Source organism: Geotrypetes seraphini, chromosome 6, assembly GCF_902459505.1.
Source record: "Geotrypetes seraphini chromosome 6, aGeoSer1.1, whole genome shotgun sequence".
Lineage (NCBI taxonomy): Eukaryota > Metazoa > Chordata > Amphibia > Gymnophiona > Dermophiidae > Geotrypetes > Geotrypetes seraphini.
The window spans coordinates 192,904,940-192,931,924 of NC_047089.1; the positions used below are offsets into that span (position 1 = coordinate 192,904,940).

A 26,985-nucleotide genomic window follows, 5' to 3' on the forward strand; every position below is an offset into this window, starting at 1 on the left:
ACCTCCTCTGCTGTTTTTCTTAATAACCTCAATGACAAGACCTTTTAGTTGATTGAAAGTATGTTTAAATTCTAGGCAGTGTTGTACCATCGGTTCTTTTATTTGACTTCTTTTTATATTAGATTTATGTTCAGCCAGACGGGTTTTGAATGGTCTGGTGGTCATTCCAACATATAACTTTTTACAGGGGCAAATTATGATGTACACTGCATGATCAGTTGTGCATGTACTAAAATGATTGATTTTATAAGTAATAGAGCTATTGGGGTTAATAAAGGACTTAGTTTGAATAGAAGTATTACAAAAACTACAATGACCACATTTGAAGTGGCCAATGCAGGGTGAACAAGTGACTTTATCTTGTTCCTGGTTAGAGCTGAAAAATTCTTTTAGATTTTTTCCCCTTGCAAAAGCAAACCGTAATTGTGAATTTTCAAATTCAGGTAATGCTTGAATAATGGGCCAATGTTTTCTGATGTTCTTTTTTAACTTTGTGCTAGAGATGGAATGTTTAAGGACACATGTTGAAACCACTTCAGTGGATGAGTCAGAATTGACTTTTATTTTGGATTCGTCTAATAATAAATCTCTATTATTAAACTTAGCTCTTTTATATGCATTTTTTATGACATGAAGTGGATACCCTCTGGTCTGAAGTTTTTTACTGAGAGATTTGGCTTGGATTTTAAATTCATTTAACTGTGAACAGTTCCTTCTTAATCGAAGCATCTGAGAAAAAGGCAGACTATTTTTTAAAAGTCTTGGATGACAGCTGCCATATTCCAAAAAAGTATTTCTTACAGTCGGTTTCTCATAGGTACGTGTTTGGAATTGTTGTTGATAGACTGAAATTTCAATGTCCAGATAATGTATGCGCACAGTGGAAAAGGCATAAGTAAATTGAATATGTGCGCTACATGTGTTTAGCCAAATCACAAACATTTGTAGTTGCTGTTCAGATCCTCTCCACAACATAAATACATCGTCAATGTAACGCCACCACGAGATGATCAGGTGTTCAAAAGGTGAAGATTCTATCCATATGTTTTCAAATGTGATCATAAAAAGGTTGGCGACAGAAGGGGCAAATGTGGCACCCATCGCCACACCTTGTATTTATTTATAGAGTGTGCCATTAAACGTGAAATAATTCTCGCACATGGCTAAATTTGCAAGAGACAAAATGAATTCAGTAGGTATCAGTTGAGGCTTCGGTTGATTTTCAAGTGTATTTCTAATCACCTCTAAAGCATCCAATTGTGGGATGGATGTATATAAAGCTTTTACATCAAGTGCGACCATAATAAAAGGTTCTCCTTTAACATCTACTGCATGTAGTTTATTTAAAAAATGCTTGGAATCTCTGACAAATGATTTACATTTAAACACTTCATGTTTGATGAGTTGATCAACAAATTTGGATAATGGTTCAAGTACTGAACCCTTAGTAGATGTAATTGGTCTAAATGGAGGGTCATCTGAATTTTTATGTATCTTTGGTAGAAAATATATATTGGCAATAATTGGATGGTTGACATTCAAAAACCTATAGTCTCTGTTGGTAATGAAACCTGTTTTTAACGCTATATCTGTTAATTTTCGTATTCTATTTTGCAACTTTTTAGTTGGATCAAGTTTTAATTCCTGGTAAGCTGTTCGATCTTGTAAATGTTGAATTGCTTTCCTTATATAGATTTCAGTATCCTGTACTACAATTCCACCACCCTTGTCGGCTGATTTGATAATGATATTTTTATTATGTTGTAGATTTTTTAAAGCAGAATGCTCTTGATATGTCAAGTTTGATTTAAATTTTTGTTTTCGAGTTTCACTAAAAATGTTTTTGCAATCTTTATAAACCAAATCTTTGAAAACTTTGACATTGACGTTCATAGGACCAGAAGGTTTCCATGTAGATTTTGGAGCAATCATCGTTCTATCAACTGAATCTTTTTTTGTGGCGAAGAAAATCTTGATTTCCAATAATCTAATGAATCTTTCAAAATCTATATGGAACTGAAATTCATTGCTTGGCACTGTCGGGACGAATGATAGTCCGTGATTTAATAAATCAATGTCTCCTGAATTAAGCTCATATCGTGAAAGATTGATGGTGGTTATTGATTCTTTTGTTGTGATCTGGTCCACGGTCTGCTTCGGCTGCTGTTGCGGCCTCGTCTGTTTTTTCGGGCTTGAAATCCTCCTCTTGATCCTAAAAAAGGTTTTCCTGAAGAGGAACTTGTTGAAGAACTCAAGCTTCCTAAAGACGTGGACGAATCTACATTATTGGTTGTCGCCACTGCATTCTGATTATCCTTAGTTTGCATCCAATGGTAAACTTTATTGTTTTGATAGTCCTTCTCATCCCTATAAAACTTTTTCAGTTTAAATTTTTTTATACTTTCTTTAAACTTTTGTAAGTTGTCATTAGTTACTGTTAGTTGGTTTTGAAAAAGTTCTGGAGACAGTGTGGCTTTAAGCGTTGTTAAAGTTTTTTCTGCATCTTGTTGAAATTCTTCTACCTGTTGTTTGCTTTTATCTATTATTAACAACATAAGGTCAAAGGAACATTTATTTAAAATCATGTTCCATTTATTTAAGAATTCTTTATCATCTTTAAAGTTTTGTGGTTCTTTATTCATCCTTAAACCTCTAGGAATTCTTTCATTCCTGCAGTATTCTACCAGAATGCCGCTATTTAGCTCAGTTTTAATGATTTTTTTATTTTGATTAAAAAAGAGATTCCAGTCTGTGGTTAAATTTTCATTTCCGATAGGGTTAATTTCAAATTGGGAGGGGATGTTCAGAATGGATTCAGCTTGTTCACTATTGAATCCGAAAGTAGTATTCCAGTTGCTTAAAGACATGGTATAGCAATAAATGGTATAACCAATAAACAAGTACTACTGGAAGTATAGCATAAATACACTGGATACAAAAATTACTTCCTGATAGTTTTGCAACAAATCTAGCCGTGCCTCAGAGCCCGTATCATCCAGCACAAAATTATTGATAATTTGTGGCAAGTCAACGGCTTAGGTCTCAATCATTGGCATCAGGCTATATAAGTTATTAATTATTTTTGATATTTTCTAACTTTTTTTGGATTTTTTGTCTTTTTATCAAAATATTCATGTAGACATTAAGAGATAGTGCAAAACTTCAAAGCACTTATCTATACATATAAACATTAAGAGATAGTGCAAAACTTCAAAAGCACTTATCTTTTTTGTGGAGCACTGTGAATCCCAACGGGGCCACCGTTTCACCCACCGTGGCTTCGTCAGGGGATCAAAACATAATAAATTAGTTAGCTTTAAACTGTTATAACATCCTATCAAATGCAAAAAATTTTTTGAAGCAAACTCAATTGAGCAACTTACGGAACACTTTTAACTTGGCTCCTCGCATTTGTACTGCTTACTGCAAATGGCGGCGACCCGTGGGAACGCCGAGAATTTAAACTTATTTTAATGACCTGTCGGAACTCACGTGATTTACGTGGACCACGCACAAAACGTGCTGAATATACACCTTTGAAGGGAACCAGGTGATACAACGTTAAACAACAAAAAACCAACAGCAGCCGAAACAGACCGTGGACCAGATCACAACAAAAGAATCAATAACCACCATCAATCTTTCACGATATGAGCTTAATTCAGGAGACATTGATTTATTAAATCACGGACTATCATTCGTCCCGACAGTGCCAAGCAATGAATTTCAGTTCCATATAGATTTTGAAAGATTCATTAGATTATTGGAAATCAAGATTTTCTTCGCCACAAAAAAAGATTCAGTTGATAGAACGATGATTGCTCCAAAATCTACATGGAAACCTTCTGGTCCTATGAACGTCAATGTCAAAGTTTTCAAAGATTTGGTTTATAAAGATTGCAAAAACATTTTTAGTGAAACTCGAAAACAAAAATTTAAATCAAACTTGACATATCAAGAGCATTCTGCTTTAAAAAATCTACAACATAATAAAAATATCATTATCAAATCAGCCGACAAGGGTGGTGGAATTGTAGTACAGGATACTGAAATCTATATAAGGAAAGCAATTCAACATTTACAAGATCGAACAGCTTACCAGGAATTAAAACTTGATCCAACTAAAAAGTTGCAAAATAGAATACGAAAATTAACAGATATAGCGTTAAAAACAGGTTTCATTACCAACAGAGACTATAGGTTTTTGAATGTCAACCATCCAATTATTGCCAATATATATTTTCTACCAAAGATACATAAAAATTCAGATGACCCTCCATTTAGACCAATTACATCTACTAAGGGTTCAGTACTTGAACCATTATCCAAATTTGTTGATCAACTCATCAAACATGAAGTGTTTAAATGTAAATCATTTGTCAGAGATTCCAAGCATTTTTTAAATAAACTACATGCAGTAGATGTTAAAGGAGAACCTTTTATTATGGTCACACTTGATGTAAAAGCTTTATATACATCCATCCCACAATTGGATGCTTTAGAGGTGATTAGAAATACACTTGAAAATCAACCGAAGCCTCAACTGATACCTACTGAATTCATTTTGTCTCTTGCAAATTTAGCCATGTGCGAGAATTATTTCACGTTTAATGGCACACTCTATAAACAAATACAAGGTGTGGCGATGGGTGCCACATTTGCCCCTTCTGTCGCCAACCTTTTTATGATCACATTTGAAAACATATGGATAGAATCTTCACCTTTTGAACACCTGATCATCTCGTGGTGGCGTTACATTGATGATGTATTTATGTTGTGGAGAGGATCTGAACAGCAACTACAAATGTTTGTGATTTGGCTAAACACATGTAGCGCACATATTCAATTTACTTATGCCTTTTCCACTGTGCGCATACATTATCTGGACATTGAAATTTCAGTCTATCAACAACAATTCCAAACACGTACCTATGAGAAACCGACTGCAAGAAATACTTTTTTGGAATATGGCAGCTGTCATCCAAGACTTTTAAAAAATAGTCTGCCTTTTTCTCAGATGCTTCGATTAAGAAGGAACTGTTCACAGTTAAATGAATTTAAAATCCAAGCCAAATCTCTCAGTAAAAAACTTCAGACCAGAGGGTATCCACTTCATGTCATAAAAAATGCATATAAAAGAGCTAAGTTTAATAATAGAGATTTATTATTAGACGAATCCAAAATAAAAGTCAATTCTGACTCATCCACTGAAGTGGTTTCAACATGTGTCCTTAAACATTCCATCTCTAGCACAAAGTTAAAAAAGAACATCAGAAAACATTGGCCCATTATTCAAGCATTACCTGAATTTGAAAATTCACAATTACGGTTTGCTTTTGCAAGGGGAAAAAATCTAAAATAATTTTTCAGCTCTAACCAGGAACAAGATAAAGTCACTTGTTCACCCTGCATTGGCCACTTCAAATGTGGTCATTGTAGTTTTTGTAATACTTCTATTCAAACTAAGTCCTTTATTAACCCCAATAGCTCTATTACTTATAAAATCAATCATTTTAGTACATGCACAACTGATCATGCAGTGTACATCATAATTTGCCCCTGTAAAAAGTTATATGTTGGAATGACCACCAGACCATTCAAAACCCGTCTGGCTGAACATAAATCTAATATAAAAAGAAGTCAAATAAAAGAACCGATGGTACAACACTGCCTAGAATTTAAACATACTTTCAATCAACTAAAAGGTCTTGTCATTGAGGTTATTAAGAAAAACAGCAGAGGAGGTGATAGAAACCTGATTTTGAAAAGACGTGAAACATTCTGGATTTTTACTCTACAAACTGTGCACCCTAATGGGTTAAATGACAAAATAGAGTGGTCAAGCTATTATTGATTTATTGTTTTTTGGTCATGATCTAGAACATCATTTCGCTATTTGCTCAACACTATTTTCCATTTACATCTTTTGATTCGGCCTTTTTTGGCTGAAGACAAAAAATTTTTTTTGTTGTTTAACGTTGTATCACCTGGTTCCCTTCAAAGGTGTATATTCAGCACGTTTTGTGTGTGGTCCACGTAAATCACGTGAGTTCCGACAGGTCATTAAAATAAGTTTAAATTCTCGGCGTTCCCACGGGTCGCCGCCATTTGCAGTAAGCAGTACAAATGCGAGGAGCCAAGTTAAAAGTGTTCCGTAAGTTGCTCAATTGAGTTTGCTTCAAAAAATTTTTTGCATTTGATAGGATGTTATAACAGTTTAAAGCTAACTAATTTATTATGTTTTAGGCACTGTCATTTGATCCCCTGACGAAGCCACGGTGGGTGAAACGGTGGCCCCGTTGGGATTCACAGTGCTCCACAAAAAAGATAAGTGCTTTTGAAGTTTTGCACTATCTCTTAATGTTTATATGTATAGATAAGTGCTTTGAAGTTTTGCACTATCTCTTAATGTCTACATGAATATTTTGATAAAAAGACAAAAAATCCAAAAAAAGTTAGAAAATATCAAAAATAATTAATAACTTATATAGCCTGATGCCAATGATTGAGACCTAAGCCGTTGACTTGCCACAAATTATCAATAATTTTGTGCTGGATGATACGGGCTCTGAGGCACGGCTAAATTTGTTGCAAAACTATCAGGAAGTAATTTTTGTATCCAGTGTATTTATGCTATACTTCCAGTAGTACTTGTTTATTGGTTATACTATAAGAGTCCCCATTAGTTGGTCTCTATGATCTGAGGAGTGTACAGAGAGATCAGAGTCATAATGATCAATGTCATATCTCAGGGATGAAGAATGCCTGGATGAACATCGAGGTGATTGCTTAAAGAATGAAAAAAGGATTCAATTGAAGAAAATAAGAATCAATATAAGCACTAGGAAGGTGGATATAAAACATTGATAAAGAAAGCTAAAAAAGAATATGAAGAGAAATTTTCCAAAGAGGCAAAAACTCATAGTAACAACTTTTTTTTCACTTACACCAGAAGCAGAAAACTTTTGAGGGAATCTATGGGGACTATTGGATCATCAAAGAGCAAAAGGGGCACTCGGGGAGGATACGGCCATAGTGAAGACACTGAATGAATTTTTTGCTTCGGTCTTTACAGAAGAAGATGTAAGATGTCTACCTAAACCAGAAATGATTATCAAGGGTGACGCGGATAAACTGAAAGAAATCTCGGTGAACCGTACATTTTATTCAAGGGTTTGTCAGATGCAGAACAGGTCTATGCAATGTTGATATACATGTTATCCCAGGACAAGCAGGCAGCATATTCTCACATATGGGTGACGTCATCTACGTAGCTCCAACGCGGACAGCTTCACAAGCAATCTTGCTTGAACTTCAGAAAGTTTGTGACTGCCATACCGCGCATGCACGAGTGCTTTCCCGCCCAACGCAGAGCACGTGTCTCCTCAGTTCTAGTTTTTCCGCGGAGCTGAAAAGTCCCTACTTTGAGGCTCCCTGCATTTAAACTAGTGCCTTCCAGCCGCAGCTCATCTTTTTTTTGTCGAGTGTGTGCTTTGCGTCATTCTTTTCTATAAAATAAAAAAAATAAATAAAATTTAATTATATTTCTTTCTTTTTGTTTCCATGTTTGACGGCGGGGCCTACTCCACGGCCTCAGCCTTCGGGCTTCAATTTGGCTGAGGCCATTTTTCCCTCCACGTCCCATCCGGTAACCAGATTCAAAAAGTGTAGCCAGTATCAGTGCACAATTTCAATAACTGACCTGCACAACTGGTGTATACAGTGTCTAGGCATAGACAACTGTCCCGGGTCTTGTGTGCGCTGCGCCACACTAAAGAAATGGTCTCTGAAGAACTGTCAAGTTCAACAGGAAAAAATCTTCGGGAGCATGGATCATACTCCTTATAAATCATCAACATTGGCCTTGACTTTGACATCGATGAAGCCTGTCTCAACCAAGTCATCGTCCTCGGGGAAGGCTGTACTATCGAAGACATCGTCATTGAAGTCATCCTCGTCACCTGATGTATCAATGTCTACATCGATGTCATTGACTCAGGATCAGCTAGTTAAGAAGCCACCAGCTTCCCAGTTGGAGTCTCAGGCCATTCAGGCAGCGAGTCCAGTCATGCTGGACATCAGAGACCACTTAGGTGGCTTGCCTCCAAATCCCGAGGTACATCATCATCGATTTCACCCTTGCCAGAGCACACCGCTTACATCATCAGTATCAGTGCCTGGGTTGAAAGATATGCTCGAGGATATCTTTTGTAGGTAGTTTGATAACATGATAGCCAAATTTACTTCCACATCGACACCTCTGTCTGCAGACCAGTCTGAACATCACTCTGCTTCATTGGAAGGTGTCAAATCTTTAAGGCTGTCTCGAAGTTGTTCCTCCTCCTCAAATCAAGCTTTGCATCATCAATCCAAGTCACCAGTGCTTAAGCATTGATCTTCAATGGGAAATTCTACACCTCCTTCGGAGCAGACATCGAAATTGCCTCGACATCGAGTATCGAGGCAAGATTTGCAATCCTCAAAGCATCGTTCTTCAAGTTTCAAGTTTATTAAAATTTTGATGTAAACGCAATATCAAATATTTTCAATGCATATAACAATAATAATTTGGGGGGACAAAATAAAATAATTTATGCCAGTAAACATACAGTCGATATACATAATTAAATAGTGATACATGAGGAAAGAGGGGGTAAATTACAATTGTTTAAGAAAATAGAAAAACATTTAAGGAGAAACAACATCAGGAGGGTAATTAAAAATATTTTAAATAAAACTAGGTCTAAAAGTGAATATGAGAAATTGTGACCTATATACAGATCTGGTTAAATTTAAGTGTTTGATCCTAAGATTGTTGATAAAAAAGTTATCCAATCTATGACTCATATGCATCTTTGTATAGGTGGCTTTTTAGTGTGCTTTTAAATTTTTCTAAAGAGGTTTCAGCACATGGATAAATTGGTAGCTTGTTCCAAAGCTGGGGTGCTAGGATCTCCTTCACCTAAGCAGCGAACATCGAGACACAGATCTTCATCTAGGGTTCGATCGTCGGGGCTGAGGTCATCCTCTCCCAAGAATCAATCTTCGAGGCCAGTGTCCTCCTCTTTTCAATGCTCATCGAGGCATCATTCCTCATAGTGCCCTCAACAATCGAGACATGAGTCTAATTTCTCATCTCCGACTCCTCGATCTGGGAAGCATGTTAATAAATCAGAACATTCTTCACCAACATGCTCTGTCAAAATGAAACGTTCTGCATCCCCTGTTCCTTCCATACCACAACATTCCAGGGGTCACTGTTCTTCTTTGCCTGAGAACTCAGATTGTGACAAACCTACAGCAATCCCAAGGTTTATCACAGAGAAGTATAGAAAGTCATATAAACTTCGGTGCAGAAGGGCAGACAAGGTCAGAGCCCAGGACAGTAATTTAGCTGACTACCCTATGAATAGTGAGGATGAGACTGAGACAGAACAGGAAAGGTTTGCCTTACCTGAGGCAGTACCAAAGCAAAATAAGAAATCTCTGCCCTACTTCTGCCAAGGTCCTATAAGGCAGAAAGCAGGAAGACAGTTTCCCCTCAGAGAAACATCCCAGACTGAGGAAGGAAAACCCTTCCCCCCACCGAAGCCAAGGAAGTGTGGTTTTTTCCCCTCAGCTTAAAGCGAGGCTCAGCAGAGAGCAGGGAACAGGACGGGAGGAGAGACAGGAAGCTCAGAACGGGACTGAGCTTACCCCAGACCGGGCAGTTCAGCTTCCTAGCCCTGATTGGGAAATGAGAGAGGAGTAGGCTGAAGAAAACCTACTTTCAGGATTCTTGTCTTCAGAGCCGGGTGAGGCAATGATAGCGGAAGATAATGCTACAGCTGAGATATGGCCAGAGCAAATGGAAGTAGCTTGAAACAAACCTGAGGTTTTTTGGATGTTTCCTGGGCTGTTTGTTTTTCTGATAGGCAGATTGTGTGTGCTGCCAGAGGAAGGATTTTGGACTGTAGAATTTGCTACCTTTTTTTCCTCTGTGTTTCAAGCCAAAGGACAGTATCCTGCACTGTGCCAAACAGTGACTAAATTAAACCCAACATTGGGCTGAAATCTCAGTCTGTTTATTTCTCTGATTCATGGTTAACAGAACTCCGTGTGAGAACACTAGCTGCTAGCTGTTACCATAGCAGCTGGCTGATTGCAGGGTGCCTCAGAAACATAGTGAAAATCTCTGAGTTTAGAACTGCTATGTTTTCTCTGTTAATTACCTCAGAACCACTGTTTGCTGCCTACTGCCTACCTGTTTTAAAGCTGTCTATATGCCTTGCTCAAGAACCTGCTTTACAGTATTATAAATTATTCTGTATCTCTCTCATGACTTACTGTGCCAGCCATCCTGTATTACTGGCTTATTAAGCAATGCCATAAATGCTGTCCTGCAGCTCAGGAACAGAGAGCTGCTTATTGGAGCTGTTGTAAGACAGTGAAGCATTTGAGTAAAATAGATGTTTTTCTTTTTGTAAAACATGCCTAACGTCAGACTCTGGTAAAGAGGACTGTATATAACTTATCTGCTAAAGTCCAGAGCTGGCATCAGGGTATAAAGTTGATTTTGAGGAATCTTTACAATTAAATTTATTTTCCATGTTTGCACTGAAACCTGTTATGATCTATGATTTTGAGGGTTTTTTTGTCAAAATAAAATGTATGTTTTCTTACGGTCATTCCGACTTGATGGTGTTCTGTGAAAGTCCAGTAAAAGAGCCATTCTAGGCTGTTTCCTGGGAATAACCAACCTGAAAGGCTCCCCTAGTTCCAGGGGGAACACGCCAGAAGTAAGCATCGTGTCACTACCTGGCTGCTTTTGGAGGGCACAGGTGTGACAAGATATTCATTTTCAGTATGATCCTGTGGCTTCCCCATTTTACTCAGTACCAGAAGGTTCTCCACAGGCAGGTTCTCATTCTTCTTCTCCTCAGAGAGAATCTTCATCTGAACCGGTGTCTTTCACCAGATTTCTTCATCAAATGAGTAAGGACCTTAAAATTGTTCTGGAATCTGATGCATGAAATATATTTACATATCATGGGGGTAATGTATACAAATCAAGTTTATGCATATTCAATGTGGATATCCTGAAAACCTGACTGACAAGGGGGTACTCCAGGATCGAGTTGAGAAATACTGCTATAAATGATGCTTAAGTAGAGGCTTTCATTGCAATTCTTGTAATGTTCATTCATATATTTGACTACGTACAGTCATATTTACAGATGAAGTTTTCTTTAGTTTTATACAATGAGATACGCTGGTTGTTATTGAACACTCAGTCATACAATTTATGTCTCATAATATTCCATTTAGTAGTCAGAATGAAGCAGTTTTAGATCACCCTCTTTTCTAAAAATTGATCTTCTTGTTGATGAGATTTTTACACATTATAATGTTTTCTGTTTCTCTGTTACGCAAGGAATGTAGGACCCGACGCAGTTAATTGTTCCTGTGAATTCTTGTGCAATTATGCACAATTTGAATTTGTCAGATTTATTGATTTTAAGTACAGATGGATGTTTTTGGTCCTGTTCTCCTTCCTTTTCTCCTTTTACACCCCTTCTCTGACTTTTCTTTTTATTTCCTATTTTCCTCCCCTTTCGTCCCTCCACTTCCCCCTCCATTCTCCCCTTCCTTCCCTCTTTTTTCCTTATTCTTCTTTTACTTTTTCCATTTTTATTTCTTCCCCTTTCCTTTTCCCTTCCCCCACTTTTTCTTCATCTTTTTTTCTCCCATTTCTTCTCTTCTTTTTTGGTCTATGTATCTGCATTGTACAGATTAGTGTTAGTGTCATTTAAGCTCATATAAATTGTTACTATTGCAAGTGATTTAACTAGCTATGTATTCACTAAGATTCATACACTCACTACTAAGATATGTTGAATTGTTGATTTCATTATGAAATCTTATGGTCTGGTTTGTCCCCTTGAGCTATAGATGATTTTTCTGATTCCAAATATTTGTTATTGAAATTTTTAAACAAGTGGAACATACTGATAGTTCAGTTTTATTTACTATTCATAGGGGTTCTTGTTTATAGATATGTCACACATGTTTTCATGGATAAATATAGTCTCATAAATGTATTCATATCACCCATCTTATTTATTATTAAGTATTTACTATTATTTGTATTTGTCTTTTGTATATTAATTTACTGTATAATCATAATTTCTCATCTTACAAGTGTATATATTTACTATTACTTTTATTTTGTTCATTTATGAAGTACCATCTGTTGGTTCTATAATTTTTGTAACATTATATAATTTGCAAGTGCATTTTACAATTTTAGAATGTTTGTTCTAAATATGAATGTGTTTTCATGTTTACATATAATTGTGTTTTTGCTTTTATATAGACCAATGGCTCCCAAACCTGTCCTGGGAGACCCCCAGCCAGTCAGGTTTTCAAGATATCCCTAATGAATATGCATGAGAGAGATTTGCATACCTGTCACTTCCATTATATGCAAATCTCTCTCATGCATATTCATTAGGGATATCTTGAAAACCTGACTGGCTGGGGGTCCCCCAGGACAGGTTTGGGAACCACTGATATAGACTCCTGATGCAGGCCAAGTGGCCGAAAACAAATTTATGTTGAGCTTAATTTGAAATAAAGAATTTTAGCACCACAAGTTTATCCACTGTTTTTGATATTTTGTGGAGTTTGTTCTTCTGTTTTTTCTTTACAAAATACTCATGGGCTCCTTTTACGAAGGTGTGCTAGCGTTTTTAGCGCGCACTACATTGACGTGCGTGCTAAATGCTAACGTCTCCATAGAGCTTGTGTTAGTATTCAGGGTTAGCGCGTGCTAATCTTCAGCATGTGCTAAAAACGCTAGTGCACCTTCGTAAAAGGAGCTCTATGTGTTTTATGAAGCTTCTCAACTGAGATTTTTTCCTTGAAAGGAAAGGTGTTTCCTTATGATTCTGTAGCCTAACAGTGAATAAGCAGGTGAATGTACTTGTTAGGAGGGTTTTTCAGATGCTAAGAAAAATAAGAAGCTGTAAAATAAGTAGCTGTTTGGAACGTCCAATTTTCAAATTAGCAGTTCAATGTCTTTTATTGTCCCTATTGGGCTATTATAATATAGTCTACCTGAACAGTCAGAAATGTTTGTTAAGAAAGCTACAAACAGTGCACAATATAGTTATTCACCTGATTTTTTTTCTACCCTACTCCCCTTCCCCCCCCAAAAAAAAATAATAGTGACTCCTCTGCTTACTGGATTACAGTGGTTACCAGTGGAGGCTCGAATCCAGTTCAAATGATATACTGTTATCTATAACAGTGTTTCTCAAATTATTCAAGCCAAGTACCCCTAAGTCTAATAAATATCAACCGAGTACCCCCGCCCAGGGTCCGCCTCTGACCCTCCCCCCCATAATAATAGTACTAATTGTAATGCTATTTCTTCCATCCATTTTTCATATGCACACAATATAATTTTATTAATATATAATGGTAACCACAAAATTTTTTTAAAAAAACACAAAGCAGATGACTTCAGCACTGTTTCACTGAAAAGCACTGATAAATCAGTCAGGAATGTAAACAACATTAGAGCCTAGTACAGACAGAAATACTTTTAAAACTGTAAAAGGAAGGAAATGTCAGTTTTAATTAACTATCCCCCTTTTCTACGAAACCGCATTAGCAGTTTTTAGTGCAGAGAGCCGTGCTGAATGGCCCACGCTGCTCACAACGCTCATTTAGTTTGTAGTCAGCCTCAGTACATGTGCATGCACCACTGCTATTGAGGTTGTAGGAGAGATAGGGCGGGAGGTGGACCGAACTAGACCTAGGTGTGCAGCAGGTATAACCAAAACTTTAGGCAGGTTGCCTAGTCGGCACTTATACGTTTTGACTTAGACCAAGTCAAAACAGGTATAAGTGCCGAAAAGGGGCCGCTGAGCTAATGTGGATGATATTAGTGTACCTTTGGAACTTTGACATTTTCAAATAAAGTCCATTTAGGAACATTGTCATTCCACAGAGTTTATTTTGGTTTCTTCTGGATTTTCTTCTCTGTGGACATTTTGGGGTCATTTTTTTGGTTTTTGCTTTTTGCTTGTCACTTTCAAAAATGCCCAACAGGACGTTTTGACTACTAAGTCGTCCAAGTTCCAGTTTATGCAGTCTCTTGGACATCTTATCTTTTTTGAAAATGAACCCCTTAGTCTCCTTTCTTTTTGTTTCTTTAGTTTTTCTTGCCCTCCTGGGTATGACAGGAGTCAGTATTCAGGACTTTGGCAGGAGTAGAAGGGATCATCAAAGATACTGAATTATCTCTTCACTTTCCTTTTACATGACCCCCTCCTCTTACGCAAAGGGACCTCCTGCACCTCCCTCTAGCCACAAACTGAAACCTCAGTGATCCACTGGAAAATGTACAGCCCTCTGCTTCTTACTGCAAAGACATTTTCCAGTGGGGTCACATAGAAGAATTATTTCTATGTAGAGTGATGAATATGTTTGAATGATCAAATCTTTAACATTATGATATCTTTGAAAATAAATAAAACAAGCAGATGACTTAATTGAATAACATTTACTTATAATATGCTAATTGTTATCTCTCTGCCTGTTATTTCTATCTATTTACCATTGTTCTATTTTAAATTTTTATATTTTAAAGATTTGCATAGGTAGACGTTGTATGCCTGAATCAGTTCTGAACTATAAATGCAATGTAACAACACAATGTAATGGGAAAGGGGTAAGTAAACATCTGAAATTTCAGGAAATCTCCAGCATAATGTTTTGATCAGTGTGTTAGTTGTGTCTTAACAGTTTATAGATTATAACCACTAATTATATTTCCTGGCCTGCATTTTATTTATAAATGGCTATAGAAAATTTGCCAGTTTAAGAGCTCTGTTTATTAATGTTATTTTTCTTAAATCTTTATTAAGTTTTTAAAACTAACAACAAGTACAAACAATATACATACATATATAAATAAGCACTTATAATCTGTCAGTAACAATACAGAAACAATAAAACCCCCTCCCTATCAAATATTTTCAAACAGGGAATAAAACCAAAGAGATACCCCCCACCCTCCCTTGGATGTGTGTGTGCTAAAACAACGGAAAATATAGATAAAAGAGAACTATAACGAAGTCACAAAAGACGTCAATGGACCCAAAACTAATTTGAATATCTTATTATGTCCCAGCATGTCAGTGTTCATCTTCTCATACTTATAACATAAGCATAAATTCGCCCACCAAAAAGTAAAACTAAGGCGATCCCAAATTTTCCAATTACAAGTAACCATTTGCATGGCTATCCCGGTCATAATAAGGAAAAGCCAACATTTATATCTGTCCAATGAGGGTTTAAGATGCAATATCATTCCACATATGACAACATCATATGTCAGTGGAATCGATGACTCCAGTATGGTATTAATCTGTACCCATATTTACTTCCAAAAGTTGAGTATCAAAGGACAATAGAACAACAAATGATCCAGTGTCCCTATGTCTAGCTGCCAGTACCAGCATCTATTAGATTTTGAACATCTAACTTTTGTAATCTAACAGAGGTCCAGAAACTTCTATGTAACAAAAAAAACCGTGTTTGTCTCAGATGCTGACACTGTACATCTCATCCTCCAATTCCAAATCCGTAGCCATTGAATAGCAGAAATCTTTTGCTTAATCTCAATGCCCCAAATGTCTCTCAGACTAGTTTTTGGTTTTTTGTTCAAATACTCCGATATTAATTTATATGCACTTGGCGGCCTGATGCCTTAGGAAATCTTTCTGGAAGCATAGGCCCGGCAAGCTATACTGATTATTTACATTTTTTAAAATTATTTAAATGTTTTAATTAGTTAATGTACATTAACATCTTCACCAGACCAGTCCAGCACGTATGGGTTATGCTTGTCAACCAGTAGGTAGAAACAGAGAATACAGAGCTATTGTAATCTTGTATGCTTGTGTGTGTGTGGTGTACCTGCCGGAAAGTGTGTATGTGTCTGGTTGTGAAATAGGGAGAAGAGGGAGAGAAAGAAGGCAGAGAGAGCCAAGAGAGAGAGAGAAGGGGTTTTAATCTGTATTTATAAGTCCGAAATGTGTTCTAAAAATAGCATCTATTGTTGTTATGTTCATATTTTCCAGCATCTTACTCTGCCATACTTTACTATAATGGCCCTTAATTGATAAGGAAGGTGTGACACTTACTGGAATGGTAGATGCAATTGGTCGGACATCTTTTGTTACTGTAGCTAACATTTCTTCTTGATAAACAATCCCAGCTGGCTAGATACTTAACCTGTAAAAGCCCCTGCCCAGAACCTTATCTGCATTAACATTCCAGAGTCAGAATCCTAAATAATAAAACCCTAGAGCGTGCATGCGCTCTTGAAATTTCGTGATCCCTGCCGCTGTGATTTCTGATCCATGGCAGCCAATCCGGTGGCAGGGAACATTTTGACCACTCCCCTCCTCCCGCCCTCACTCCCCATGGAAGCCAGGCAAGCTCTCTCCCTGCCGCATCCTCAGCAGGGAACACACCTCCCGCCCTAACTAGCCGTTGCCGCCGCTGTTGCTGCTGATCCTCCTCTAAAGAGCAGCCTGCGATGGTGTCCGGCTTTAGCGAACCTCACAGGCCGCTCTCCACCCTCGGTAGCACGTTCCCTCTGACACACGGGATCGCGTCAGAGGGAACGTGCTACCGAGTTGGAGAGCGGCCTGCGAGGTTTGCTAAAGCCGGACACCATCGCAGGCTGCTCTTTACAGGAGGATCAGCCACCACGGGGATCGTGAGAAGAGCCACTGGTACTTTGAAACTTGCAGGCCAGCCCGCGGGAAGGGAAGGGGGAGGGGCCGAACGGAGCAGGACAGCTCACGGTAAGAGAAGGGAATGGGGGGTGGGGGAAAATGCTGCTACTGCTTCAGCAGGGACCTGGAGGGGAAGGGAAATACCACTGCTGCTTCTGCAAAGGAAAGTGTGGGGGGAGAGAAGGGAATGGGAGGATGGGGGAAAATGCTGCTACTACTTCACCAGGATCTGGAGGGGAAGGGAAATATCACTGCTGCTTCTGTAAAGGAAAGTGGGGGAGAGAGAAGGGAATGGGGGTGGGGGAAAATGCTGCTACTGCTTCAGCAGGGACCTGGAGGGGAAGGGAAATACCGCTGCTGCTTCTGCAAAGAAAAGTGGGGGGGGGGGAGAGAAGGGAATGGGGGGGTGGGGAAAAATGCTGCTACTACTTCACAGGGACCTGGAGGGGAAGGGAAATATCACTGCTGCTTCTGCAAAGGAAAGGGGGGGAGAAGGGAATGGGGGGTGGGGGAAAATGCTGCTACTGCTTCAGCAGGGACCTGGAGGGGAAGGGAAATACCGCTGCTGCTTCTGCAAAGGAAAGTATGGGGGGGAGAGAAGGGAATAGGGGGGAAATGCTGCTACTACTTCACAGGGATCTAGAGGGGAAGGGAAATATCACTGCTGCTTCTGCAAAGGAAAGTGGGGGGGGGGAGAGAAGGGAATGGGGGTGGGGGAAAATGCTGCTACTACTTCACAGGGACCTGGAGGGGAAGGGAAATACCGCTGCTGCTTCTGCAAAGGAAAGTGTGGGGGGGGGAGAGAGACAAAAAGAAATACAGACAGACAAAGAAGGATAGGGAGAGAGACAGACAGAAATAAAGACAGACAGGGGACCAGAGAGACAGACAGAAAGAAAGAAAGACAGACAGACAAAGGGTGCCAGGGTGAGAGAGAGAAAAATAGCAGGAGGGAGAGAGACAAAGAAAGGAAGAAAGACACAGGAGCAGGGAGAAAGACATAAATAAAGAAAGACAGACATGCATATATTCTAGCACCTGTTAATGTAACGGGCTTAAACACTAGTGTTTAATATAATATCCAAGAGACCTTTGCTAACCTACTAGATAGGCCATCTCACAGGCTGACAAGCAGCCTTCAGTAATGTAATGTACTTTAAAAAAAAAAAATTATTTTAAATAAAGGCAAGCCTGTGGTACCCTTCTATATAGCATGCACTTCTGCAGCTGTTTTGTAAACAACCAGTTTGGCTGAGGCACCTCAGGCTCTTCCCAGCAACTCAAAAGGTGTTAGAGAAAAGTGAAAGTAAATAGGCCCTGAAGAAACGGTTTTTGACCGTGAAACGTTGGCTTTCATTCAAACATCACTTGTTCCCTCACAATTATAAGCAATAGCTAATTCAGTCCTGCACTAAGAGTTGAATGTGATAATTTGCACATTCTCTTCGGAAATTTTTTTGCCGATGATGTTGGTGGAAGAGGTTTGAGCATTTATCCCCTACCTAAAGAAAACCTGAGGCTTTTTCTTCCATTGAGAGTGGGCTCTCTAATCTAAAAAGTGGAATATTTATATTGAGTATTTAAAATAAAATAAATAAATAAGTCCTCCAGAAGTTCTGAGAGAGGTTTGCAGGAGGTGGCTGCTGCCTCAAGCAATGGGTTTCCCTGGAATTTTTTAATATGCTCTATCAGGCATTTTTAACAAAAGAAAAAGGTGACTTCCGCACTTTCTCCAGCATCCTCGCTGGCTAAGGGGGTCCCCCTTCCCAAGACACAGGTCTTAAGTCCAGTGTCCCCAAGTTATCCCAGGATGTTTTTATCTCCTGCTGACATGGACAACCAGGATGCCCAGACCATTCCTTTGCTCACGCCAGCTGGTACTACCCCTGCGGGGATGTTGTAGCACTCGCAGATCTCAGGATCTAGATCCATGTAAGGCTCTGGATATGGGTGAGGATCGCACGGTGCAGAGATTTTTTTTCAAAGCCTCAGCTCTGATCAATTTAATCTCTGGGTCCCTCCAGGAGTTTAAGCTGGAGGTTGGATAGTCAGCTGCTGCGGAATGCTCTCTTATGAATAGCAAGTAACCTTACCTGATCATCCAAGCATTGTCGAGATGCTCACAGATACCTGGCAGTTGACTGAGGGTCCCTTCAGTTGCATCGGAGCTGTGTCAGGCTCTATCCAATGGCGGATACTTTTAGTCAGCATTTTGCGTCCCTGAAAGTTTTTCAGTGGCACAAGTCACCAAGTGCACTTCTCTCCCCAGTGAGGGGGTGGTGGTGCTGAATGATGCTCAGGACCGTAGAGTGGATTTTGTTCTCAAGCGTGTTTTGACTCTGCAGCTGCTGGGATAAAGGCGGCGATGGCAGCCTCTTCCTTGTGGGCCAGAGCTTGTCTTTCTAAGCTCCACCATGATCTTGGCGCTATCATGATCCAGGATCTCCTCTTTCTGATTTTGCGTAAAGATGCCTTGTACGATATCTTCAGGGTGTTCTGCAAGCTATCACTGTATTCCATTTCGGCGTGTAGAACATTGTGGATCCACCAAGTGGTCTGGTGACTCATCTTCCAGGGTGACCCTGAGAGGCTGCCTTTCAGAGGGCAATTGCTGTTTAGTATAGGTCTGGATGACCTTATGGCTAGTGTGTAGGTTTGTAAACCCAAGTCCTTGCCAGGTAACAGGCCCTGGTCCCCTAGAGGTCCAAGGCATCCTAGCTTTCATCCCTTCAGACGAAAGTACTAAGAAAGAACACCTATTTCCCAGGAACCATAAAAGATTACACTATGTAACAAAATTTTATTTTTTGTTCCTGGGAAATAGGTGTTCTTTCTTAGTACTTTCGTCTGAAGGAATGAAAGCTAGGATGCCTTGGACCTTAGCTAAAAACAAAGGTAAGCAAAGGTGGAACATATAGACAGATAAGATAGAAGTTTGATAAGAGGGGACTAATTTAAAGAAAGTTGAACATGATTAAGTGGCCAGAGCCCATGGGGTGGCCAAATGGGGGGCTAGGACTACATACCCTTATTACTTTTATTAAATTTTTGAATATACATGTAGAGTACATTAACAGCTTTATACCTGCTTCAGTCAAATTGTAATTGATACCTGGTGAAATTTGGCGGCCTAGCAGTGAAGTCATCTCAATCTGGACTTTAATCTGATTGTTCTGATTTTTATTTTCATTTTTTTTCCAATTTATGTTTTATTGTTAATTTTATTCATTGATTTGCCCCTTGTTTTGTTTTATTTTTAACATTTAAATTTCTCCAAAATTCTATTGCTCAACGGTTCCCCCTTTCTGCAGCTATTCCTATCTCTCTTCTTTCTACCTTTCAAAGTCCTTAGATCAATGTAGTCTTGTTAGAATGTTTATTTTCTTATTTTTTCTTCCATTTCTATTTCTTACTTTTATTACTCAACTAATTGTTATTTTTCCAGGTACTTCAGTTAGATTGTGAGCCTTCGGGACAGTAAGGGAATTTCAAAGTACCTATTCTTTATTTATTTATCTTATTTTTATTGTATCCTTTAATGTTTATTTCTCTTTTAACCTATATTACTTAAATTTCAATGCACCCTATTGTCTATTTTCTGTAAACCGCTTAGAATCCTAATCGGAGTTTAGCGGTATATAAGAAATAAATTACATTACATTACATATTGATTCTTTGTATAAGTGCCTATGAGGAAGTATATACTGTAGAAACCTGCTTCTCCGTCTCAAGGAGACTTCCCCACAGACTCAGCACACCCTTAAGAATTTATATGAGGGAGAGTATAAAGCCCTGCCTCTCCCTATCCTGAAAAGTCGTACACACCAAAGAATCACAGTCACGAAAGCAGTCCAGTTCAACTATTCATGAAGTATGTCATTATTGAGGACCGTATGGGGTATCAGACAACCCGACAAACAGCTTAGTCCCTATCCTGGACACTTCCCTTCAGATTCAGAGCTACTTTAAGAATTATGCTTCATAAAGGGGGGGGAGAGAAGAGGAGGAGACCAGGAAGCAAATCTCAGGAAACATAAAAGGAAGAGCAGAGAGAAAAAAAGAGAGAGCCCAGAGGAAGGTAGGAAAAGGGTGTTCTGGTTGGAGGTAATAAACTGTTTTCACATACTACTAGGCTGAGGTAATCCACTAAATTCTTGAAGTGTGAACTTTATTCCAGAGCCATACTAGAGATAATTCTGCTAACCCTGTGTTTGGGGGTGTGATAGCTGTTAGACACAAGTATATTTTGTTTGTAATACAGAACTTTACTTTTGGCTTTTGCAGAATCAAGCTCAAGAATGTATGTAAATAAACATTTTGTTCACTTGCAAAGGGTTTCCTGGCTATGTTTGGAGGGTTTATCTGCTGTAATCTTCAGCCATTTCAGAGTGCCTTTTTTTTTTTTTAATAAAGGTATATAGGTAACCTACTATATGTTACCTTTTTAAAACATTTCCACAGGCACATGTAAAGAAAATTTTAGTAAACATCAAAGAAATCCTTACTCATCACAATATAATGTAAAGTTAATCAGTCGACCTCAGCAGCTAACTTCAGGAAATCAATTATTAACACTGAGGGATCTTTTAGTCAAATTCTTCATAAGTTTGTAAGAGCTTATCTCAAATCGCTCTAATATATAAGTGTTTTAACATTTTCATAGTCTCCCTATATCATAATACTTTAATCACTTATCTTGTTTTTCAGTGAATTAAAAGGGAAACTCCTGACATGACATCACATTTTGCCATAGGGCTGTTTTAAGGTTTGTCCCCTAAAATGACAGAACATTATATATTTAAGTATTCAATATTACAATTTTCCATCTATTACAATCAAATCTTCATATGTCCAACTGATCAAAACAGCCATACCTCTAGTTGCACACCAGTCATCTTCTGCTAAACTCTTCTCAAAGATGGCAATGGCATTTTCCCTTCTCATTTAAATATCTGACAGAGAGTAACCAATCACACAACACATTTATATCAGTGTCATCTATTGTTCTCGATAATTAAGCTAGTTCTCATAGTTTCCACTCTCCCATCGTACCTTAATTTGATCTTTAATACGCCACCTGATCTCAACAGTATGATTCTTATCAAGCCAATGTGTCATCAATGGCACCTGAATATTCTTAGTTGAATTAAGAGATTTATGCTCAGTCAGTCCTAGTTGTATACGAAGACTACTCCTACCAACATATACTTGGTCAGAGAGGCGCACAATAATGTGTACCACCCGTGCACTACTGCATAACATGGAAAGTGGGAAGCAAACAGCAAAGGAGATTCTTGGTGTTCAATGCCTTTTATTATATCACAAGACTCGATATGATCGTGTTTCAGCCCAAAAGGGCCTGCCTTAGGAGTCTAAACAAACAATCATATGTAAAACCAATTATAGATAAAAGAAGAGACATAAACACATAAATCTGGATGACATAAATAAAAACCATGGGAACCAAGATGGCGTCAGGGACAGACGTTTCGTGAGAGGCTCCCCTTCCATCGGCATTCTAAGCTTTTTCTTCGAGATTGACTTACCGGTTCTGCTTTAAAGGAATGCCGAAGCACAGGGGGAAACGGAGGAGCAATCTCCCGGCTTCCTCTGCCTCGTCGGTAACACGCCATACAGCAATAACAGCTTTTGCTGTTCCCTTTGGTCTGGGCGAATCCATGCTCCGAGGGGGGCAGACCTCGGAGCTGGACAGTGACTTTTCGCTGAGCCCGTTGGGTCCTGCAATCCCTCCCCGTCCCGGGATGATGTCGGGCAGTCCTGCGGGTCAACGGGAGACGTCGGGGAGTGAATCCCCGCTGGACCCGATGATGCTGCCTTTGACCCCGGAGGTGATTCAAGCTATGCCGGGTTACCAGTAAATGGCAGAGGGAGGAGGAGGCATTCAGGGAGCAACGAGTGTGGGAAATGGAGTCTCTTCTCCACTTCAACCTCTGAAACCCCTGATTAAGCCGAAAGTGGCGGATATGGAGGCGTTGTGGGGAGCCATGGAGAGCCTTCACCAGGTATGCTCCCAGTTTATTTCCTCAACCCAACAAGCTGCATTTCAAATTAAAAACTGAAGGGAAAATTCAACAACAAGCAACTAGAATGGATAATATTGAGAAATCAGTCTCTGAAATAAAACTTGTATCAAACTCTCAAATGAAAGAAAAAAACCTAATGATCAGGAAAATTGAAAATTTAGAAAATGCAAATAGAAATTTAAACCTGAGACTTCTAAATTTTCCTGTATCTAGAATATTATCACCGAGAGAACTTTTCCATTCTTTTTTGACTTCAGTTTTAAAATTTTCAGAGACAAATATGCCACCATTGCAAAAACTATATTATCTTAATATAGTTGAAGAGGATAAGGACAAGTCAACTATCCATCCCGGAGAATTAGACCTCACTGGGATGTTAGAATCTTCACGGATTGAGATTTCAGCGAGAGCTACTTTGCTAGTAACTTTTGTTTTCTTACAAGATAAAGAAGCTCTTCTTCGCCTCTATTATAGAACTGAAAGTGTTGAATTTTACAATCACAAAATTGCAATTTTTCCTGATGTCTCAAAGTGGACGCAGCTTAGACGTAAAAAATTTCTGACATTTCGTCAGTCAGTTTTGGCTTTGGGAGCAACCTTTCAACTTAGGTTTCCTTGTAAATGTTGTATTACCTATCAAACAAATAAGAATATTTTTTATGATCCAGAACAATTGCAATATTTCTTGGAAGGTAAGGCTGCCATTAAGGCTCCTGACCCCTCTATAATTTCAACCACTTAGGCCCTAATGTAATTAACCAAAGAACCCTGTATATTTGAGGCATATATAAATATGACCGAGTTTAGTTTTTCTTTAATTCAACTACCCTTGATTGTGTATGGTTTCACTCTCCTTTAATGTGGACTATGATCATTGTACTGGAATTTATGACTTGATAATAATTTCTTGAATGTATTTAGTTGCCTGTATCAAAGTGTTCTTTTTTGATCTTTGATGTGAAAATGAATAAAATAGATTTAAATAAATAAAAAACATGGAGAAAGTGGTGTGATGGCTTAAATGGGGATGCTCCTTGAAACAGCTCCTTGATAAAAAGCTGAATTCACCTCGGAGCTCCAATTATTATATTATTAAGATAAGTCAACCTAGGCTTTATACTTCATAAAATAAGTGTATAATGAAAACATAGATATTGTGGCCGATGAGGCTGGCTACGATGTGACTCAAGCTTTACATGAAATATGATGCTTGAATGTAGCCACTGAGATCACTAAAAATATTTATTTATTTATTGTGATTTGAAAAGGAAGATGAACAGTAGAAAGAAGAATGATTGAAAAAGAAGATATTAAATTATTTATTTATTTATTCTGCATATTGAAAGGGAGTGTGGCAATTGTTTACTATAAATAATAAATTTAAAAAACATGCATATCATAAAATACAGTACACAACTTTACTGTTAATAAATATAATAAAGAAATAATAATGATAAAATGTGTAAACTATAGTTACTGGACCAGAATATCCTGCTATTTAGCATCCTGCATATCCTAACTATGCAATCACAAATCAACAAAATTATAAAAACATCATTTGCCACTATGAGAAACCTTAGACAAGTCAGAAAATTCTTCGACAGAAAACAATTCCAACTGGTGGTTCAATCTCTAATCCTAGGCCTAATAGACTACTGCAACATTCTATATCTCCCCTGCCCAACAACAAAGATAAAACAACTCCAAACAAATCAAAACACAGCCCTAAGACTTATCTACTCTCTGAAAAAGTACGACCACATCTCGGAGGCCTACCACGACTCACACTGGCTCCCAATTCAAGCCAGAATACACTTCAAATTCTTTTGCCTACTTTTCAAAGCCATAAACAGAAACAGCCCTTCCTACTGGAACAATCGACTAAGTCATTCCACCTCAATCAGACACAGGAGAACCTACACAATATTCGCACACCCGCCAACCAAAAAGGTCAAACGAAAAAAAATATATGACAACCTTCTGGCCACCAGAGCAGCAAAACTGGACCGACAACTCACCAATCTGCTGACTTCAACCACAGACTACAAAACTTTCAAAAAAGAAACAAAAACCTTACCCTTCAAAAAACACACAAAACCGATATAACTTTACCAACAAAGTTCCAAACTCCACCGACATTACCAATCTACTCCTTAGCAAATTAGAAAATGTTCCTATATAAGCTTATGTATTAAGATCATAACAATTTTTATGTAATCCGCCTTGAACTGCAAGGTAATGGTGGAATAGAAGTCACTAATGTAATGTAATGTAAACAAACTATCCTGCTATTTTGCATCCTGCATATGCAAACAGCAATACAAACTAGACAAGAAACGATCATTAGGTATGATCTTTAAAAATAACCAAATAGATATCTATGCATCAGATATGAATTAAAAATCAAAATTATCATTACAAAACATAATACAAACAATTGGTTTAGTAAACCTTTAAAAGAATCAAAATGATATTTGTGTTAAAACATCAAAAATCCTGTGTTTTAGGGTAGCTACTGATCTAGTATAGAGCCTGTATTTCAGACTTACTAGTTTTCAGCCATTGTGTCTGCTGCTTAGGTGGAGAAGGGAGGGGCTCTGATTTAATACTAAGGTTTACTGCATTATCTTTGGGACAATGCTGTGAACTTCTAAAAGCTAAGTTACTCAGCATTTCATATTCTGCTCTTTTCACAGTTTTTTAGCATTATATCTGCTTAATTTCTCTTTTCCTCCTCCCTGTTTCTTACTTTAAAAAACACAAAAAATAAACCCTTCTCTTTCCTTTGTTAAATCTTATTTCCTCTTCCTCTTCATATGAATAAGGGTAAGACTTTTAGTCCCACCCACCCCAGGGGGTCTAGAGACCCAAATAATCAGGACTACTCAAATCAAGTCACTTCACAACCAACCAAGATGACCTTTATTCTATACAATCACTGTGGTGCTTTAATTCCGAGACACACTATTTGGAGGCTTAAGGCTTGCCCCGTCTGTCTTCAACTTGCTAGTATTAAGGAGGAGCTCTGCAAACTTAAACAGGAATTAAATACAATTAAAGCAGCTTCCATCACTCCACAAAATCATACCAACTTACCACCTCTACCTCAAAGAATAAAACAGCCCAGGAATAAATGGGTCACAGTAGGCTCAAGAAGACTGTGACATGTAACACAAAAACATCCACCTTCACAAATATTACCTCTACAGAATTCCTTTGCTCCATCAGTGCACTGCGATACTCAAGAAAACAGAAGGGAGGTGGGAGTGGAACCAATTAAGGTAACTCAAGAGAACAAGCGCACTCTAAGCACAAATAAAAAAGCCAAAAACAGAAAACTATTACTGTTGGGGGATTCCATCATCAGAGGCATTATTAACCTTGGAACACAAGGCGAGGAGACCAAAATAGTGAAATGTCTTCCAGGATCCTCAGCTACCAGGAGTTCCAGGTAAATACTGACTATAATTAAGGAAGAAACTAAAGATTTTAACACTGATATTGTTATCCATCTGGGAACAAATGACCTAGCCAACAACTCCACACTTGCAGCACAGAAAGCTTTTCGGGAGCTTGGTGAGCGCTTGAAACCTTTTGTAAAGACTTTAGCTTTTTCTGAAATACTGCCTGCATATGGAAAGGGAGAGCAAAGAGTGAAAAACATAGAGGACTTTAATAGATGGCTCAAAGCCTGGTGTCATCAAAAAGGCTTCAAGTACATAGGAGGATGGGGAAATACATGGAAGGACAAGAAGCTATATTGCACTGATGGGATACATATTAATACAGCAGGAAAAAGAAGCCTCGAAGAGAAATTTAGACAATATGGGGCTCACAATAATAAAAAAAAAAAAGTCTAAAAAGTGGCTTCTTAATATCAATGAAATTCGCAAAAATCAATCAAGGCACGCCATGTTTTGCTAAATTTAGCTTTCCATAATGCCTTTGTTGAAGTCTGTACAGGGCATGATGCAGATTAGTTATCATGGGCTTGACTGACTGTTACTTCTTTGTTTACTGTGTTCTGTACTCCTATGTACTATGTGTCTCTTGCACATACAGTTTTACATGATAAATGTTCTACTCTGTACTAATATTCGACTGTGTACATATTACGCAGTATATGTATTTTTACTTATTGTTCA

At 38.3% G+C, this 26,985-nt stretch overlaps 1 protein-coding gene across 1 annotated transcript in view; it reads left to right on the plus strand.

Annotated features, from left to right (window-relative positions):
• LOC117363105 (disintegrin and metalloproteinase domain-containing protein 9-like) overlaps positions 1-26,985 on the plus strand; it is a 301,668-nt gene that overhangs the window by 152,528 nt on the left and 122,155 nt on the right. Inside the window, exon 7 of the mRNA XM_033950405.1 lies at positions 14,639-14,719. Within this exon, the coding sequence (XP_033806296.1) occupies positions 14,639-14,719 (81 nt within the window). The remainder of the gene's footprint in view (positions 1-14,638; positions 14,720-26,985) is intronic.